The following is a 22,188-nucleotide window of genomic DNA, read 5'->3' on the forward strand; positions in this document are numbered from 1 at the left end:
TAAATATTCTTGGTCATCGTTCTACATGGTTATTAACTTAAAACAACATTAACCTTTATCCGCCGGACCCCTTGCATTCATGTATTTTCATTTCTCCAGAGCCATTTCAAGCGTGGGCTATTCAACTTGCCACGAAGTACAAAAAAAAAATCGTAACTCGAGAACTAATTGATGTAGTCAGATGAAATTGGTTTTGTTTTCTTTGCTAAAGACAGAGCTTTTAGTGGAGGTAAAATTTATGCATTGTGCCTCCCAATAATTAGTGTTAAATGATGATGAAGAAGAAGAAGAAAGTTGAAATTTTTTTTTAAAAAAGAGAGAGAGACAGAACTGAAATATAGTGTATAGTTTTCAAGAAATGGCACGTTAATTGTGCTGGTCAAAATATTGACCATCCAGCGTTAAAGGGAATACATGTGGTGGTTGAAATTTTGACCGTTAGGTTGCTAAAAGTTAAATAACTAAAAATCAGACAATAGAAATGCATAGCATAGACAGGAAATGATTAGAACTTGACTTAAGCTTCTAGACTTACAGGTATTGTAACAGCAAAGGAGATGGGCAAGGAACTCCCCTTTTTTTTTTAACAAAAAAATAGATTGAATTTGAGTTTGGTTTTTAAGTTCACTCTATGTACAGATAGGGTAATTGGGACTGGACCTCCAGTTTAAAGTGAAAACAGAACCGCCGTGTGCCTCCATTGCATGGTGAACCTGGGCCCCCTTCATTACAAGGTGATGCCATCATGGACACCCTAAAATAAATTGAGTTAGTAGTGTTGATGAGATCTAGAATATTGGAATCTTTCACGTCGTAGCATCAGGAGTAATATTTAATTAGGAAATTGTAAACAATGTAGAGTCTATTTTTTATCTCTCTGTAAGGTCAGTTATGATTGTGGTGATCTGCTGGTGATATATTTTTGACCCATTATTACTGGTTTTATTTATTTAGTTTAGTTCAGAATATGTTGACCAAGATATCGGAATATGCCTATTTTGAGCTCCATACAAATAATAATCATGAACTGCGAAAATGAAATATTCATTATTTATTTAGGAATTGTTTGAATTTGGAATGTTACTGTTAACTATTGAAGCATAGTATGTATATAGTGGTTTTAATGAGTTTCCTTTGATATTCCTCTCCCCAGTTTGTGATCATTATTGCAGTGACTGAAAAATTGATTTCAAAATAGTACAATAAGTAGGTACCATATCACTTATTTTATAACCTGACAGAAAGTGCAAAATTCAGTGATTTCATATTTTGCACAATGCGAATTACTCACTTCTAGTAAACAAAATTTCATATAAAATATAAAAAAAACATTTACTTACAATATGTGAGAATGCCTCGTTGGTAAATGCAACGTTTCAGGGGTCTTACCGCCCCCTTCCTCAGGCTTCAGTGATTGTATGTGTATTGTTAAATATAGTGTCCATAAAGTCTGCCAACACTTTTCTTAATTTATTACACAAAGAGTACAAACGAAACAGCTTCATCATGCATATCATATGAAAGACAAACTCAACAAGTTTGTTTCCCACATTGCCAAGATTCAATATGGAAACCATGTGTAACAGCAGATGTCCATACTGTGAACTCATGCCATAAACCTTTTCAGCATATCCATTGTTACAGTGGTGACAGCTTCTTGAATCCTATGCTTGAGATCCTCTATATTTTGTGGTAAGGATGGCACATACACACAATCTTTGATGTAACCCCACAGGAAGAAATTGCCAAGGAGTCATATACAGCGACATTGGGGACCAGTTTTCTAAACAGTTATCACCATCTGCAACACGCCTGATCTAGCATTGAGGCAACTCAGTGTTCAGGTAATCAAGAATGTTGTTATGGAAATGGGGTGGAGCCCAATTCTTCTGGAAGAGGAAATTATCAGAATCTTTCTGCTTTTGTGGCAACAACCATCCCTGGAACATATCCAGGTATGAACACTCTTTTTGGTAAAGAAGAATGTTGCATAAAGTTTTTGGTGTGACAGTGCATAGAAAACAATTCTCCTTAGGTGAATCACGCTCATATTCAGTGATTGCGTTAGGGTTCTGGGTACCCTAAATTCAACAGTTATTCTGTATATCTATTAACTTTGACATTTGTGCGAAATGTCACTTTGTCACTGAAAACTAAGCGATTCATGAAGTCTTCATTTTGTTCCATCCATTGTTGCACGTGGACACAAAACTGGAACACTTTTGTTTGTTGCGTGATTTGATTGATTTGTATGGCTTCATACAAAGTCTCTTTATGCACTATCTTCCACACTGTGATATGTGGCATTTTGAGCTCCTGGGATGCTGTACAAACTGATTTATTCCTTATGAATGTATCTCTGACTTGGTTAATGTTCTCTTCACTCATGCTAGGATGGCTGGACCAACCATCTGAGGACACAACCAACCAGTATTCATGAATTCGTTATAAATATAGCCCGTGATGCAACAGCCAATTGATGGCCCGGGCTACCTACCGACTGCTAGCCTCGCTCCAACTTGATCCTAATCACTCTCTCATCTGAGGTGGGAGATCAGCCAACCAGTAACAGGGTGACGTGTGGACAACACAACAAACCCCCAGTAGGTTTTCATGACCGGGTTATGCTACTCATTCGTAGCTCCCCAATTTCCTCATGATGGTGGGTGGCCACCAGTCCCATACACACGTCAAAATCTCAGGAGAAGAGTTGCTATGCTTCCCCCAGGAGACTCAAACCTTTAAGTATCCTGTAGCCAGAGCTCAAAGCACAATGCCTTAGACTGCATGGCTATGGTGCAGGACATGAGTTTGTTATACCAGGCACAAATTGCCTTCCTGCTTGGTTATACTTTAACATAATTAACTCAGAATTTGTGCTGCGCATCTGTAGGACACTTCTTTTTATCAAATTGTAGCACACAAAAAATATGCTCTGCACCAGTTTACATAAATGCCACAATATTGCCAACTGTGCCAAGTAGAGAAAACAAAAGCATTGGCAGTAAAATCCAGACAAAACTATTCACGCTTCTCTCTCACAAGTATGCATATAAAAGCTGTATCAGTTGTTGTTTTCATGTAAAAAATTAATAAAACTTACCAGACTTTATGGACGTGGGCAGGTGTGTGTGTGGGGTGTCCCTCTCTCTCCCTCCTACCTACTCCTCTCACCCCTCTCTCTTTCCTAAAGAAATTGACTTGGAATGCAATGAATATAGTTAAGAACAGTGGTGTTGTGCTATATACAGTGCGTCCATTTCGATCTGCAGCCGAGAGATCGGGAGAAACGTGGCGGGCGGCGCTGACGGAGACGCTGACATTTGAGGCCTGTAATGCCCGCTTATTTTTGTGGACATTTTGCAAAACGAGCACTAACCTGTGTTATAACACGCAAAAGTTCTTCTGTAATTCTTCCAAGTTCCACCCTTATATACACAAATAAATACGCTTTAGAAATTATATTAAGAGCCACAGATAATACTCTGTAAAACATTTTAATCATAGTTTTGACCAGTAACGTCCTGCTTAAGTTTATATCCTTGAAAGAGTTTTGTGTCGATGGGGATCGTTTGGAGGTTTCGAATGTGCAACATTGTATCAAGATTATGCTGCAGACGAACCGTTAAAAGCTAATGGTGTTCGTGAGCTTCCTTGCAATCCGAAATCTCCTAGCTCAAGTTTTTTGTTCCTTGTTGACTACAGAGCTGTGAATATAGTGGCAGGCAGATGTAAACCAAGAGCGTGTTAATTTCGTACTGTGCGTAAGAGTGTTATTCTTGGTTACTTGCCGTTACTTGTTTGTGTTATTGCAGTGTGTATGTGTGTTGTGTCAGTCAGACGATTGGAATGCCAGCCGCAAGGTTCACGTTAGAACAAAGAATTTTTATGTATGACACTTACGTGAAAACAGACTCGTGTCGAGACGTGTGTAGGCAATTTGTACAGAAATTCCCAGGCGTTTCACCTCCACATAGAGATACGGTTAGACATCTTGTCCTTAAATTACGAGAAACTGGATCGTTAAATTTTAAAACACCTAAGCAAAAACGACGGATTCTAACCGAAGCAAAACTCGATGAAATTGGTGCAGCGTTAGAACGTTCTCCAAACAAACCTCTACGCCGTGTTTCACAGGAGATGGGTGTGTCAAAATCATCAGCACATACAGCCACTAAGCTACTAAAATTAAAACCGTACAGAGTTTCTATAGTGCAAGAATTACGGCCCCCTGACAACGTAAGTAGAGTAAATTTCTGTAATTGGGTTTTGCAGAATATTGTAGATGGTATTGTTGATCCACAGTTAATATTTTTTTCGGATGAGGCATGGTTTCACTTGCGTGGTCATGTTTGTTCACAGAACAATAGATACTGGAGCACTGAAAATCCCCGAATAATACACGAAGTTCCGTTACACGATGCAAAAATTGGTGTGTGGTGTGTTGTAAGTGCCAAAAGAATAATAGGGCAATAAATTCAGAGAGGTACCGCACACAAATACTCTCGCCGTTTTTTCAGTTGTTATCAGATAATGAGAGACAATATGGGTATTTTCAACAAGATTCGGCCACAGCCCATACCGCCGCTGATTCTTTGGACGCTATAAGGGAGGTGTTTGATGACAGAATAATTTCAAGAGGTTTATGGCCTTCACGTTTGCCAGATCTTACCGTATGTGACTATTATTTGTGGGGAACCTTGAAAAATAGAGTCTACCGAAATAACCCTCATAGCATCGACGAACTAAAAGACAATATAAGGGCAGAACTAGGAAGAATTATGGAAGAAGAACTTTTGCGTGTGAATCAAAATTTCATCAAACGATGCCAGGAATGTGTGAATGTAGGTGGACATCACTTTGAACAACTCTTTATAACACAGGTTAGTGCTAGTTTTGCAATATTTATATAAATGTCTGCATATGTCCATAAAAATATGCGGGCATTCCAGGCCGCAAATGTCGGCAGCTCCGTCAGCGCCTCCCGCCACGTTTCTCCCGATCTCTCGGCTGCAGATCGAAATGGACGCACGGTATATATATATTGTTTACACACAGAAACTTATAGTCATTTTGCTTTTTTGCTAAAATAGTATGGAAATATTTGAGAGTACATTGCAGTTGAGATTTATTTTGAGCTTTGTATACATTTATTGCATATTTTTTTATTATGTATTGTTTCAGTTTTATTCTAGTATTTATTATTTTTTGGAATAGCTTTTGTTCATTTAACTAAAGCATTTACCAGTCCAATTTTCTTGCTAGCAACATTTCTAGATTGAAATAATAAGGAAGAAAGTAGTCTGTGCTGGATTGTTGCGGCTAAATACAATATTCATAGTTTTGTTTTAGCATTTCCCATAGTAGTACAGTTATGGTTCAGCAGAGTTTATATAGAGTTGGTTAGATGGTATGTATTGCTTTCAGGATCTGAAAGTGTGGGTCAAAGGACGGCAAGAGGTGGAAATTGTTGACATGGTTCTTAGGATACGACATAAACTGCAGCAATGTGAGGCTGATGACCTTCCCTTGAAGGAAGGAATTAGGAGACAATTGAAACATCGAATGGATGACATCATATGCACACTTCCAGAAGATCTAAAAACTGTGCTGAGAGCCAGCTGATAGTAGACATTTTCTCATGAAAGTGTGCAAAATTTTAAGACAAAGGTATGGACTCATTGTCGTGTGCAGAACTAACACTGTTAAGTTGCTTTGGATGTATTATTTTAGGTATAGAGTTACCTAATTTCCTTGTTAGAAGGGTGTGCAGCACCCTTGATTCAGTTCATTTGTAAGTAGTGACATTGAAATCCAGCAAGGTCAATTCAAGTCTTGTGATATTCAACAAGGAAATTATCATCCTTGATAAAATATCAAATGGTAATAGGCTAGTTGTGGAAAATGACAGTAATTTAAAATTATTTGCAATGTAGTTAATTACTTTTATTTGCACTTTCATTTTTGCAAATGCATGTGCATGTAAGCCCAAACACACACATGCATGCACACATATACAGTTTAACCTGAATGATATGTACTTCAGAGACATCATCTGAATAATTAAATATTCTGGAAATATACCTAATATTATGTTGCTTTGAAACCACAAAAGTTAAATGAAGGGTCAGGGGGAAAAAAGCAGGTAAGTCAGTGTTCTGTTTTAAGCGAGGTAGTGGTGCTCTTTTGATCCAAGATGAACAGAGGCTTGGCTGAGAGATGGGGAAGAAGAATAACTCGTGGCGCAACGGCCCATTGAGGGCCCGGACCTACCTACCAACTGACAGCTTCACTCCCACCTGATTCTACTAAGTCACTCACCCGAGGTGGGAGATCAGCCAACCAGTTACAGGGTAATATGTGGTCAGCACAATGAATCCCCAGCAGTTGTAGGTTTTCATGACCAGGTTAGGCTACTAACTCATAGCTCCCCAATTTCCTCACAATGGTAGGTGGCCACCAGTCACATACACAGGTTGAAATCTCAAGAGAAAAGTTGCTACGCTTCCCCCAGGAGACTCAAACCTGCACACATTCTGTAGCCAGAGTCCAAAGCATGATGCCTCAGACTGCATGGCCACAGTGCGGACATGGGGGAAGAGGCAAGTTGGTAATAGGTTTCTTGCTTCTTTCATCATTTCATACCTCTCAGCGATGCCTCTCATCTTGGATCAAGAGGACTCCACTACCTCACTTAAAACAAAAAAAATGAAATACCTGTTTTCCCCCCCTCACCCTTCTCATGTATAATTCAGGGAAAAGTAAACTTGAAGTTCTGCGGTATTATCTGTGTTAATATACACTTGGAAGGCTTCAGAAATGAAGTCAGCAGGAACATACAGTCAACTCTCGATTCAACGACCTTTCACAGTTCCCGGGAAAAGGGTCGTTATTTTGAAGGGGTCGTTATTGGAATTTGCATCAATTTTCAGCTTAAACGGAGCTCAAACGGACACAAAGATGCCTAGGAGATTGTAACACCATTTATCCTGGTAGTTATACAACCTGTTATGCACAGGATGCGTGTTGTGAGAAGGAAAATCGAACATAAAAATGTTTTCACAAAAAATAATTTAAAATAATGTTACTTTCTTCCAATTGTGCACAGTCGTTGCTTTTCCAGGAAATTTTTACAATTCTAGTTCATGAGAAACCCGTTTGAAACCGAGACCAATGGAAAGGAAAACAATCTCTCGCTTATTGCAAGCAAAACTCGAAGAATCTTGACACCAGTCAGACTGGTGCCAGAAAAAGTCGGGAGATAATCGGGCAGAATGAATGTTGGATTTTACGGGTCTACTGGAGCATTGTCTGTTACAAGATTAACTTGTAAGATTAGATCTCTCGGGAGAAACAACACAACCTTTCTAGGCAAAAAAAAATAAATAAAAAAATTGCAGGGTTGTACTTTTCGTTCTGGTTCGGCTGTGTAAAATACATTGTAAAAAAAAAGTCACGTTTTCTTTGCTTCAACCAACTTCATTCACCCTCCTCCCCCATTCAAGGGAGCAGTCCAAACTCCTTCCTCGACTTGCATTGTAATCCAGCGTGAAAAAGGAAACTCGCAACTTGCGATCTGTTTTCACCATTTTCACCCAATGCATATTCTAGGACACGTCGTTAAACAGTGTCGCAGTCGATAATCATTCGGGTTTGGAATTGAATTTCACTTTAAACTGTATATTTAGTCCCTATTAACCCATCAGCATAAAATGAACTGAAAACAAGCTTTATGAAGCTGCGCATTTTCACATATCAAAATGTTAGATCATTATTAATCGACGATTTAATGTTGGATTTAGGAGTATTCTCGATGTCAAACACCCACTCCTCCAAAAGTTTTTCCCTTGAATAATGTTTTCTTAATCGGTCTCATCGACCATTTCTACATTGAACATTTTTTTTTTTTTAACATGAATGGTTCTGAAGAAAAGGGGATGCAAATTAATTATCAGAAGGGGCAGAACATGAAGTTATTTGAACTCTTGTTTTCCTTGCTGGAGATCGAATTTCGTTATCGTCAAATCAAAACAGCTTTGCAAGATTCAAAACAATAACTTTTTCCTTTGCCCTGGATGTCATTGCTGTTATCAGCAATCAAGAGCTTTGCAGACGCTAGACAAAACACTGGCGCCAGCTGCATCGTAAAAACAAGGAGACCGGCTGGAAGTTCGAGCAACAGGTGGCGGAATAGAAAAACCCCAGCATTTTAAAGATAACGTAACTGTCGAAGATGGAACTTTTAACAGCAGTGTAAAGAAGAAAGAAATGACCCTTTCTTTATGTTTTACCATCCAACAGACAATAATACGGGCAATATTTCCTATGCAGACAACAGCATTAAAATAATAATAATAATAAATAAAAAAAAAGGACCTGAATTCTGCAATTATAAACATTGCCGTGCACACCAGTGGCTGAGAATGAGCTGGGGAAAGGGTGGGGAGGGTCACTTTTTTTTTACTTGTTCTATGGTTTTTGTTCGTTTTCAAGAATATATCCAGAACTGGTTGCCCCATTTTAGATGTCAAAGGAAAGGAAGAGGGGTGGGTCCTCTTCCACCCCCACCTGTAATCAGACCGTGTGTACACACGAGCAAGAAAATCGTGGCTGAAACAATCGGCATCCCCCCCCCCCCCAACGTTTGCTGACGGAGAAGTCAGTCAGCCAACGGAACACTTTTTTGGCAAACAGTACTACGTCAACACAATTAGGAAAACATATGAAGTGGGAAACGGGAGTTACGATGCACGTAACATCAAACTAAACTTTTGTTTGAAACCTGGATGTCAACGCATTAAGTGGGTTGATGATCTTTAGTTCGCCTATATTGTTTTGATTTATCTCTAACAGTTTCGCTTTTTTATGAAGTGTTGCAGGGAACAAAGAACACGTTTTGAATGAAAGCGGTTACCGGAAGTTGTCGGCTACAAGGCCGAGAGTTGCGCACTCACGAAAACCTGCTGAACTCTAGGTCAGAGCTGGACAGATGGGCCAGACTTCCAGGCACTACACATCTGTATTTTGGAACATTCCTGCGATCTTATCTCTCAAGGTGTTATATTTATCGATGAAAGAGCTTGACCTGCCATACACATTGGCAAAGACTCCAAGTCCAGCAGTCATTTCGGGCTGCTCCCCCCCCCTCGAGTTTTCAGCAGCTCTTAGGACAAGGAAACAAGTCAAGGTCGATTTAAAATAACATCCAAGCACATTCGATCTTCTCATCTCGTGTATCCAAGAGCAAGTGTGGCAAAACAAGCCTGGCGCATTGGGTAGCGGCCGTGGGGTGCGGGGTAACATTGGTGCGCTTGAGGGAGGGAAGGGCAGAGGTCAAGTGCTATTGGATATCACTCAAGCATGGTGTGGTGGTGTCTATTTTTAGTTCAGACCCAATTGTGAACGGTAGAGCGCTCGTGAAGGGAATGAGTGAGAAAAACGCATTTTCGGCCGTTTCCTTCAATTTTTCAACTTTTTTAAAAAATTTTCATGTAGAATCGAGAGTTGACTGTAATTTCAGTGCAGTTATTTATAATTGTATATTTTTTAATGTACTTAGCAGTTATGCAATACCACTGTTCTTTGATTCTTAAAAAATAAAGCTATATTCTTTGTAAGCAAAAATGAACTCTTGCCCATAATTATTGTAGTATTGCTATAGACACATATTTATGGTGAATAAAACATCAAGATTTTGGTGCCAAAAATGGGTACATTTTGGTGTCAAAAGTGGTATAAAAAATGGCATACCAGTATTAAAATTGTGAAAAAGAAACATAAATTTGATTTAAAAACTACACTATTACACAAAATAAATATTTCCCTTCTTATAGAATTTTTATGTATTTATCAGAGAAATTAGTTTATTCCTGATCAAAGGAGTCCATTTTTGCATCTCAAATATTTACAGCACAATTAATACATTTTACATGATTTGCATAACTTGCAGGATAATTCAGTCTTCAAAAAGTGTCACATCAGTTAATAAACTGAATTTCATGACAAAACATGACAGGAAAATGCACCTCGTACCTTTTAACACTAGAACAACAAGGAAATAAACCATCCTAGAACAAGGATGGGTGGTCATTTTGACCGCCATAAGGTTTTAATGGAATTTTGATATGAGAGCTACAGCATGAAGATAGAAAAACATTGTATTGTATTGTATTGTAATACATTCCATTTTTATTTTTGCACTCTCTACACAGTCATCAGGGCATCTGACTACCATGTGAGAGAGATGTTTTCGATCCCAGGCAGGGGGGAACTGGGATTTTTCCACCTTTTCAAGTATCTACGGTGACCACCCATTGTCGTATAATGTAGTAACCTGGAGGAAACTTGGGGTTAAAGGCAGCCAGAGGTGTGGTGTTGATCACATCACCCCTACCTTCAGCTGTGATCAAGAAAGTGTTGGTCCCTAACTCCACACACTCTATACGCCTTCACGGCATGGTGCAAAGCACAGGGGAGCACTTTACTTTCTCTCTACACACATTCTAATTTTTTTACCCCCTAAACTTCCGTCATAACTGCAAATTTGACTGTTTTTAGTCTTTCCTTTTGAGACATCTTTCCATTGATATGCAAGTATCTTGATAGCTACTTGATGCGATCTCTTGACATTGTGTCTCTGAAGAAGCTAACTCCCCAGCTTTGAGACTACAGATCCTCGACTAATATTCCCCTTGCACAGTGAAAACCCCTCAGCCTGACATACATCAGAGAGATTGCAGCTTCCAGTTCCTGCAACATAAGGGTACATTTGTTTGTTCCAAGCTGACGTATTGCATCTAGTTCTGTACACCTCCGAATTAGATGCAACATGGCTTCATCAAACAGTAGGTAAAATGTGCTTGAAACTTCCCTTCACAAATACTTCTTTTGGCATAGCTTGTAGGACCACCGTGTTCTTTCAGTGCATTCATGGCAGCTACTCTGCCAGCCACTGGATCATTACCTGTGACGATCTCTCAAACCAAAGTGCCTCTTCCAAACCTTGTCTTCCTTACACCAGCCCAAGCAACACCTGCATCATCTTTGGTGCATGAAGACGTTGTTTCTGCTGTCTCAATGGCCATGTCGTCTTCTTAGTTACTCACCACTGCCTCCTCATTGGAAGATGATGACAGAGAATGAGACAATTTTTTTGGATCTGGCCCCCCTTCCCTGAATCCTCACTCCAGAACCCTGATTCTTCCTCAGATTGCTCGAGAGACAGCACAATTTGCTGCGAAGGCAACCCACGCTGATGCGACATCCTATCAAGTTGAGTACTGACTTGTGAATGAATGATCAAATAACAAAGGAACATGATAGCTCCAATCGCGACAATTGCATAAGTTGAAAACAAAGCTGCAACCAACAGAGAGAGAGAGAGAGAGAGAGAGAGAGAGAGAGAGAGAGCAGCTGTCAAAAATAACAATAACATAAGTGTGCAATGGCGTGTTATCCAATGGTTTTCTTATGGTGGTCAAAATGACCACTCGTCGTCGTTCTAGGGTAATGACCTCCCATAGCCCCTAGTTTTGGAAAATTTTAAAGACTGATTACACCCATCGAAAGAAAGTATAAAATAATGAAAAATCAAATTCTTTCAGAATTTTTGCCCTGAAAGTAAAAAAAATGGCAGAAAAAAGAAAATTGAAACCGGTCAAAATGACTGCTCCGATTGTTCTAATGTTAAAGACATGGAATATGAACATTACAGTGTGTTATTTCACATTTCGTGTTTTCCTCAAAAATTAAATATGCATATCTACTCTTTAAAATATCTCTTCTGCACATCAACCATGCCAGTTAAATTTTCGAAAGTTTTGTTGCAGTACGTTATATGTTCGCCATATTTAATCACCTTACTGATATCTAGAGCAATCCTTCAAAGTATTTAGCTGCTGTGAACATTTATGATTAAAAGATGTAACTTTAGAGCAGAAAATTTGGTGTTTCACCACTCCACCTCGGTTATCTGATCCTCCTCCACAAAGCACTATACTTAATTGATGTCCTAAAATTGCTAGAAGACATTTTTTTTTTATCCCAAAGAAGTAGAGTGAGATTTGGAAATATCGGAAGAATTAGAAATGCCCAAAATGTAGATAAATTTCCACCTATCATCTTGAAACCCTTTCATCAATTTTACTCTCTGCAATACCAGAGCAACTGTCCAAGATATCTAGTACAAGGGTCACTATTTATATTTTGAGCCTAACAAGGAAAAAACAGGAATTTGGCATTGAAAACTGCTTTATTGTTTTTCGAAGTATTCTCCTTTATGGTCAATACACTTTTGCATTCGTTTGAACCATTTGTCAAAGTAGTTTTTCCAATCTTCTTGAGACACTTCCATAATATGGTTTTTGAACGAAAGGAACGGCATCTTCCGCCAAAGAAAATCGTTATCCACGCAATTTATTCTTGACATTCGGGAACAAGAAGAAGTCATTGGGTGCCAAATCAGGACTGTACGGCGGATGACCCATCAATTCGATTTTTTTACTGTTCATAAAGTCGGTTGTTAGACGAGATGTGTGACAGCTGGCATTGTCTTGATGAAGAATGATCCGACGCGTTTGTTTGTTTTCCGTATTTGACCGAAGACCTCTGGCAAACAAATTGTTGTGTACCATTCAGAGTTGACCGTTCTACGTTCCTCTAAAGGCACAGTTGCCACATGACCAGTTTTCCCGAAAAAACAGGCAACCATTTGTTTCGATGTGCTTCGAGCGCGAACAATTTTTGTTGGATTGGGTTCATCTTGAAACACCCGTACAGTTGACTGCTGTTTACGTTCCGGCTCATATGCATATATCCATGATTCGTCACCTGTTACAATCTTATATACGTCTTTTGAAGCACCACAATTGTATTTATTGAGCATTTGTTTGCACCAATTGACGCGAGTGTCTTTTTGAGTTTTTGTCAAATTGTGTGGGATCCAACGAGAACATACCTTTCTCACAGCTAAATGATAATGTAATATTTTATATATGCTGGTGGAACTAATGCCTATGGTTGCCTCAATCTCACAGTATGTCACATGACGATCTTGCAGTATTAGGTTTTGCACAGCATCAATGTTTTCTTGAACAACAACTGATTTTGGACGACCTTCGCGAATCTCGTCGGTGAGCGAATGGCGGCCACGATTAAATTTGTTATACCAGCGTTTCACAGTGGCAAAGGATGGGGCTTCATCGCCAAATGTGGAAGTAAGTTGATCGATGCACTCTTGTCTTGATAATCCACGTCGAAAATCGTAAAAAATCATCGCACAAAAATGTTCACGAGTTAATTCCATTTTATTGTTGTCGCGCAATCTCCAAGGCAACATAAACAACACAAATGAAGCTATTGACAAAACATATGAAGTACGTTATGGTCAATAATGCCAGACGATTCTGTGCAAACGTCAAATCGTGCCTAACTTCAATCAGTGTTGCCAAGGCTCAAAATATAAATAGTGGCCCTCGTATCTAAATGAATTTCAGCTTAAAACTTCTAATGCAGCTACAGTTATCATGGTCACAAAATTGGTGGTAACTGCCCCAGTTTCCCCTCTATGACCTGCTGAAATCAAGCATTATATTACAAATTCTTACCAAACCTTAACCACCTGTATCTTTCGACAGCATCAGACTTCTATTCTAGTTTACAATATTTGAAGCCCTGTATTCATAATGGTATGTATATTTTGTATTTTCTATCAAGTGCACTAGATAAGAATTAATCTGCAGGACAACATATCATACTAATTCTTTGTGAGTTACACAGAAAGTTTCAATTCTTTTTGGTCTTCCTCATACATCATTAATGTTCTGTGCTTTATGTTGGCCATTTTGTATCTGATTGGTACACTCAGATATAGATGTTATATGAGTACTCTTTTGGCATCTACAATTTTCTTTCAGCTATATCCCTAATTGTAATCTTATGGATCTAATTTAATTTGTCTACCAAATGTTGAATGACTAATTTGGTACAGTGAAAGTGCAGTTTTATTGGTATGTGTTAATTTTGTGTATATGATGTGAGTTATGCTGTCAAGTTGCCACATTTTGTATTCATTTTCTCATTTCAGGTACCATAGGAGCATTCAGAGTTTTAGGATATTCACATTACCAATCAGTATTGATGTCTTGAATAAAATTTGAATGGAAGTAATAAATATTTGACATATCTTATTTGACTTGTGATATTAAGGAGAAAAATTCAGTGATAATAGGTACATTATCTCAGAACTTTCTGTGGGAGATTCACTTTATCTGAAGTCCAAGATGCTAGAATGAAATTGGAGCACTTGGTGTTATTTCAGCTCATAAACAAGGTATCTGGTGCCCGAGGTGCTGTGACATAGACGTATGCTTTGGTGCGTGAATGTGTGTGTGTGCGTATGTAGATATATCATGGTTGTATCCAACGAGTGCAGTTACAATACACCACACTAAGACCATTTTCAAAAAGAAGAAAATTCACAACATGAATTGCATCGAATAAATTATTCTGTATGTACTAGTGTTTAATAATTCAAAGATTATAAGAAGAATGCAATTGGGAATCAGAAAGATCCATAAGAATTTTTTGTGTTTAATAATTCTCAGTAGTTTGTTCATATGATGTGCTACTTCTGTATTTTAAGAAGTCATGATTTTTATGAGGTTATATTTTCATGAAACTTAACTCAATGGTATTAGGCTATAGCAAAGTTCCAATTATTGACATTCATGGATTATCAAAGACAGCATGGTTTATGACAAAGCCTAATTGAAGGATCACAATCATTAGGGAAATTTCACACCCTTGTGACAAGTGACACGTCATCACGAACTTATATTGTACTGTATAGTAGACTTCCTCCCCCAGTGGGGTAAAAAAGGGTGTGCAAGAAACGGACCAAGGACACCTGTTGTGAAAGATTGCATTTGTTTCTTAAGACTCATTTTCACACCACTTTTCACTCTGAGACCAAGCAACATGTCACTTGGTGTGAAATCTCCTTTAGATATATATACCTTTTGTCTTCTCATTGAGTAACATTGTGCATTTATTTACTTCATGTAGCTCAAATGACTGTAGAGGTTCAATGTTGAGTGCGATGCAGAAAAATGTGCCAGACAAAAACCATGAAAGTTGCTATGTGCTTATTCTGGTTGCTAGACGTAGATTCAGATAAAAATTTTACATTCTCGGCCATCGATGTGATAGTCTGTTCCATCAAACAACTGTTCTTCTCATTGTTTCCTTTTTGTTTCCTGGATGAAGTGAGGACCATATTAGCACTTGGTGATGGTACTGAATGCAGATCTTTCACTTCTGTCTCTTCCTTGCCATTGTTTGACTCTAACACTCACCCTCATTATGCATGGCTACATTTGTAACCTGGATATCTGGTTCATTATCACTTGACAGAGTTTTCCGAGCATCAACCTCATCACCCATAAATTGTGTCATAGATTCCCTGGTAGGACATCTCGGTTGGTCCCTTTTGTTGTCTTTGTGGTCATCAGTTTTCCAGAACAATACTTGATGATACCTCCAGATAAAAAAGTACTCTACAGTATGAGAGTAGGCAACTGCTGTAATATATTTTTCATGGCCTCCCAACATATAAATCACGCATCCTTCCAATAAATCGATTACTTTCATCGTTGAATCTAGCAATGCACTGATGAGATATTTACTGCACGGCCAGCATGCCAGCTTGTTCACGCACACCTAACAGCACTTGTAATGCTGAAGCATAATTTATACTAGAAAATGTGTGATCTTTCTTTGAATTTTGAAAGTCAGAAGGCAATGAACTTAATCAAAATTAATAGATTACAATCTTAAGAAACAAAAGTAAATATCTAATGAAATGTAATAATTTTGCACTACACTTCAGTGTGAAATATGATTTTCTTTTGCACATCATGACTATAACCAAGCTCCATTTGAAAGGTATTTGGAGGAATAGAATCAATGATGATGACATTTCTCATATTTGTCATTTTAATTATAATTTTCAATAGAATCTTGCCTTTCATCATCAAAGAGCTTATTTCAAATCTCATATTAGTACAGCATGAATCATACTACAGGAGACAATTTCTATTTCTGGTATTTTTTCTTGGTGGATATTATTTTTGAATTTTTTTTCCTTCCAAGAGTGTCTATGTATTACAAATATATTTTTGATAATATGTTTATTAAAACAGCAATACAAATATTTATTGTCACCATAATCAAAGGAAGATTATCAATTATCATATATAAAATCATGACTAAATGTTAATGCAAGAACTTTTACTTCAGGTATTTGCAGAAACTTTTTATTATTTTAATATTCATTGTTAGTTTTTCAGCTCAAGTGAGACTATAACAAACTTTTTATGAACTTTAATTTATTCACATCATATCACTCCAATGCTCATTGCATAAGCTTCTCTGCTTTAAGATAATTTATGCTTGAAATGAATATTGGATGGAATGCTACAAATGGCTCATACAACACTAAACAAAAGATCTTGGTAGTTCTCAGCAAGCATATTGACAGAAAGAAGAATATTGCCTTTTTTAATGATTCTTGCCAACATTTATACTTCGACATTTGTCAACATTTTAAATTAAGCTAAATAATTGCGTATGTTGAAACATGTCACTTACTATACCAACACAGACAAGTTTTGTTAAAAATATTTTTAGATTCATTTCTGTAATTATTAAGTTTTATTTACATTCTGTCACAAATATTATTTAGTTAGTTCATTCTCAAAGAAGTAGATTTTATATCTCAAATTTATCAGTTCTAGGATTTGTATAATTGAGACTCCAGAAAATGGTATGTTGTTAAATAAGTTCCAAATTTTATGTTTTAAGAGTTTATTTTGCATTTTTCACATAAGTTTGCATCGTGTCATGACAAAGTATGGTAGAAACATCTACCTTACACCTATGAGAATCCCAAAATGAAATATGCATGACCCTATCGATATGTCACTGTGTTGACTGAGTACCAATGTCAGCTCAGCCGTAGTTCTTACCTGTACATGCAGTGAAATTGTTAAGCCATACAAACACACACACATAGAGTAGCTTGAAAGGTTATTATATGGAGTGCTTGACACAGGAAATCTTAAATTGTGGAAATTAGGAGTGCATAACATAAACGTAGCCTGAATAGAACTTGGAACCTTGTTGTGTAATACAGTAGTGTTTAAAGTTTCAAAAACAGGAGAATATGTTACAGTACTTACGGGGAAAAATTAACATGTACAATACAGCTGAGTGAAAAATGTGGTGAATCATTAGTTGCTTACTAGCTCAGATACAGTAGTTGAATACTGTAATTGTGTTCCTAGGTTCAAGTTCAAATCAAACCAAATTTTTACAACCAAACATTGTTTGTGGTCATTGTATGTACTGCATCTACAACTTCAGATGTTGGAGGATGGATGTGGAACTGAAACAATCAGATCATCGTGATTCAATTCCAAAACATGTGAAGGATTCTGTTTCTCCTTTTTCATCCATGCCTGAATATGTGATGCTCGAAAAATTGTACAGTATTTACGAGTTTTGAATTGAATTTTGTGCTATTTGTTTCTGGTAATAGTTTACTGCCTGTAGAGATAAGAATATATAGTTTATGCAACAGTTGGAACTAAAGACAGATGTACAAATGTTTTAAGAGAAGACAAAAAGGTTAATGGTATTGAGAAAATATATATTGTAATGGTGCCAGTCTATGATTTAGTAAAATATATATCAGGTAAATTTACATCTGTTACTTCACAAGGTTTTAGTATTTCAATTGCAATATGTTCTTGAATGAATTTTTTCAAATGATATGGTATGATATGAACATGTGACTAGTATTTGAAATGTTATTGTATGGAAACTTTCATGAATCATGTGAGAAACGCTTGTGCTAAATTCTGAATGCTTGACTGCAGAGAAATGAAATGCTGCTTTGCTGATTATATAAGGACTATAGGATATAATGTTGAAAATATGTTTTGTGAGAAAAACTAACTCATTTTAACAAAGTATAAATTTTGTGTGGAGTTTCTTCTGATTTAGTGGTTTATAATAATTATTTGCATTCAAGGTAGCTTCTAGCAAAATGTATGCAAATTTTATGAATTGAAAGTACTGAAGTACAACCAAATGATGTTCTGAAGGGGATGGATGTTAAAGGCTTCTTAACTGAAAGAAAATAAAATGTTTCAAGTTGTAGTCAAAATATTCCAGGAATGTGTTACACTAATTGTTGTTTGCCTTACAAATTCTTTAAGTATATTGTGACAATTTATTTAGTGAACTGAAACTAATTTATGAAACTAAAATGACATATTACAGCAATATGAATCCAACAGTGTCAAACTCACTCATAATACTAATACTAATACTACTACTACTACTAATAATAATAATAAAAAAAGAAAAGCAGCATTCATAAGAAGGTTCCAAAGAAATCTGTAAAACAAGTTGTCAGTGGGATTATTTTGAAGAACATTTCACTACGAAATTCCATTTTCTCAGACTTGTAAACTCATTTATGTAGCCTCTTATCTACAGGGTGTTCAACTTAAAAGTACACTTCAACTATTAGCATTCACAATTTGGTTAATTTTGTTTATTTGGCATATGCAACAGTACAGCATAGAAAAGGGCAGCATTGTACAGGGTGAGGCAAAAGTCCGGCACCACCCTTTTAATTTGAAAACGACTTGACGGAGGGCGATGAAATTTCGGATATGGATAATTGGAGTGGGGCACACCAGATGGGGCTAGTGTGCATCATGGTGGCCATCTTGGAATTACATCCAGATTTTCAAATGGGAAGGGGGTCATGTAGCATATCATTTTACATGTGCATTTACTCAGAAATAAGAACATGCATTTTTCCCCTAACTTTATTTGGTGAGGATATATCCACAGTTGAAGTTTACATTTGGCATCTTATAAGATGTGTTCTATGTGTTGCTGTTCTGTGATGCACACAATGCAAGACATTTCAGCCAGTCCTCATGGACACGCAATAACACTGCAGGGTCAACAGAGTCACATGCTTGTTGGATCCGGTGCTGGAGATGTCGGGATCAGTGATTTTGTCTTGATAAACTATGGCTTTAAGATGACTCCAAAGGTAAAAGTCAAGGGGCGTAAGATCTGGAAAATGGGGTTGCCACTTTGTGAGCCCTCTTAAAAAAATCCAGTGACCTGGGAGCTGTTCATCCAACCACTGCCTGACACATAACGCGTAGTGCGCCGTCCTGCTGGAAATAGGCTGGAGAACACACATTCCTGGTTAATATTCAGATATGTCTTCCCATTCAGGTTGCCATGGATGAAGACAAGTCCCATAATTCAGGTGTTCCATATCCCACACCACGCCATTACCTTTGCCGCATGCACCGACTTCCTTACGAGGATCTGTCCACGATGGGTTGGTATCTGACCAATAATGATGATTCTGCTTATTTACCTCTTCGTTGATGAAGAATATGGCCTCATCGCTAAACAGAACACTTTTCAGGAACTGGGGTTCCTCGTTGCAACGAGCCAAAGCCCAGTCTGCAAACTGTATCCACCTGGGTCATCGTCAGTTAAGAACTGCTGCATTTGAATTTTGTACGGATGCCACTTGTTAGTATGCAACACATGGAGTATGGATCTCTGACTCCTGACACTGAAGCCAACAACGTGTTCTGCATTTTGGGCTCTTGACCAAGGCCAACGATGTCACGATTGTAGTTGCTGTTCTCGGCCGTCCTTAAACTTCTGCATTACACGCAACACTGTGGTATGTGAGATGTCGTCTCTCTCTGGATGCCGGGCATTGAAATCTTCTGCAATGACCCTGGCACTATGCTCCCCACTTATAACAACAATTTTGATCCATTTTTGGAGGGTTAGAGCCATGTTAGATCACCTGGAACAAATAAATACCAACCCATTACATTATGCCAAATGTCAACTTCAACTGTGACAATATTGTCACCAAATAAACTTAGGGGGAAAATAACTGCATATTTCTGAGAAAACTCACATGTAAAATGATATGCTTCATGACCCCCTTCCCATTTGAAAATCTGGATGTAATTCCAAGATAGCAGCTTTCAAGATGGCCACCATGATACACACTAGCCTCATCTGGTGTGCCCTCACCCCTATTACCCATATCTGAAATTTCATCACCCTCAGTCAAGTCTGTTTCAAATTAAAAGAGTGGTGCCGGACTTTTGCATCACCCTATAGTTGGTCCTCTGCTACAGTGTAGAGAATAGGAAAGGACAGCACTGTAGCTGGACTTGTGAGAATTAGAACTCTGCTCATTCACATGCCTTATCATTAGTATGTGCCTGCATCATGTTTGAATATGTGGATAAATGATGAATTGATGAGAAAAAGATGCAGGAACAAACATTTCTGTGTTTATGATGTGGCTTTCTTGAAGAACATGTGTTTGAGCTTGAACTTTATGTTTTCAAAAAATACTCATGTGCCCAATGGTGTAGTGGTGGTGTTGTTGCCTTGAACCTTGGGGCCCCAGGTTCGATACCCAGTGGATGCACATAGTGGTTCATTTGGATCCCTTTTTGAACTGTAGGTCCAGTCCTTATTAGCCTTTCTGTGCATAAATAAAGTGGAATTAGAACCTCATATGCTCAGTGTCAACAAAACTTCAAAAAACAATTTGGAAATGGAGCATCATCAAAGGCAATTGAAAGGTTATTATTATTATTATTCAATAGGTTTGGTCTTGTATAAGAGCAAAATAGAAAGAGGCCAGTGTTGACTTCCATTGTTGTGAATGATATTGATGAATACATTTTGCTAAGATAATAATTTCAGAAGGACTGTGGAATATTCAGTAGCATGACATACCTTATTGAGAAATTTGATTATAACTGATGTGATTCTCAGCACTTGCTGAGTAGTTTAGAAGTGTATTGTAGCCGTGGCTGAGTGGTTATCACATCATGCTATGATGCTAGGGGTTCCGGGTTTGAATCCCAGCCTGGGGATAGATGTTTGTGTGTCATATCATCACTCATCCACATCTTTGCAAATTAGCCAAAAAGTGGCACAAAAAGCGAAGTAAAATAAAGCACATCAATCAGTGTGGTGTACTTTTGAGTTGAACGGTCTGTAATATATATACATGAAATCATGACAGGCATTGTGGTAAACTTGTTGTGGGCATTTTATTAGTAAATCGATGATTACATTTTTATTTGTATGGATTTTTATATTTCTTTTTTTCATCCAGAACTAATTATAAAATATTTTGAGGTAAGCCTTTTTTGTGGCTATGTACCAAGTGGATCAATTCTTCCATGTTTCTTGTTGGAATATCTGTAAATGCATAAGTTTGCTCAAACTGTAATGAATTTAGGGATGTATATGTTGCATAAAATTGTAGTGTTGTTCAGTTATCATGGTGTAGAGAGTGTGTAAAATAAATTAGAAAACAGATTTCACATTGCAATGTGGTCATACAACATCAATTGTTAATCAAAAATTGGTAACAAAAGTGGTTGGTCATACATTTGATTCATTTTCAAGTAAAGTTCAGTTATGTATTTAAATTATCCAGTTGAACATAATTGGGGACCATGGTGATGAATGAGGCAAGGGTATAATTTTTTGTTGAAATTAATTCTATTTATTTACCTTTTCAGTGGTTGTGTTTCTTGCATAAAAAGTGTGCGTCAGGTGAACTTGAACAGAAGCCTGTACCTGACTTCTTTATGGTTTTGTAATGTTACTACCAAAAGCATTGGTAGTTTAATGTGGTGTGGTTATACATACCTGTATATAAGGACTTGTAGATAATGGTAAACACTAAGATATTTTGTATTAAACATAATGTTATGTTAAATAAAGAGCATCATTAAATTTGACAATTTTGCAAATATTTCAGTAGATCAAACCTATAAAAGTTAATGATATGTGGAAATATATTTGTATATAATAATAATAGCTGTATATATTTTAGTAAAGCAAGTTCAATCAGCTTTTAAGTACAAAGGGTTCCATCCTTCACTCCAACGATACAGTGTACTGTGAAAAATGAAACCTTTCATGCCAAAATGCAGCTTGTCGCATACATGCCACTCTAACTGGATAGTTTTCATAATAGTGTGTGCACCCTATTGCCTCCGTCTGTTGATCTCACATGGTGATGACCCATGTCAT

General features: G+C 37.4%; 1 protein-coding gene across 4 annotated transcripts in view; it reads left to right on the top strand.

Moving 5' to 3' along the window:
* The window catches only part of LOC145984254 (protein DENND6B), an 86,577-nt gene extending 64,711 nt beyond the window's left edge, over positions 1-21,866 (top strand). For 3 of the 4 annotated variants that reach the window (XM_083117857.1, XM_083117858.1, XM_083117860.1), the window contains exons 8-9: positions 5,428-5,670; positions 14,084-21,866. In XM_083117857.1, the coding sequence (XP_082973983.1) occupies positions 5,428-5,625 (198 nt within the window). In that variant the 3' untranslated portion in view covers positions 5,626-5,670; positions 14,084-21,866. The remainder of the gene's footprint in view (positions 1-5,427; positions 5,671-14,083) is intronic. The other variant, XM_083117859.1, reaches the window with a different exon arrangement.
* The last annotated feature ends 322 nt before the right edge of the window (positions 21,867-22,188 follow it).

This window comes from Lepisma saccharinum, chromosome 2 (genome assembly GCF_977018435.1).
Source record: "Lepisma saccharinum chromosome 2, izLepSacc3.1, whole genome shotgun sequence".
NCBI classification, from domain to species: Eukaryota; Metazoa; Arthropoda; class Insecta; order Zygentoma; family Lepismatidae; genus Lepisma; species Lepisma saccharinum.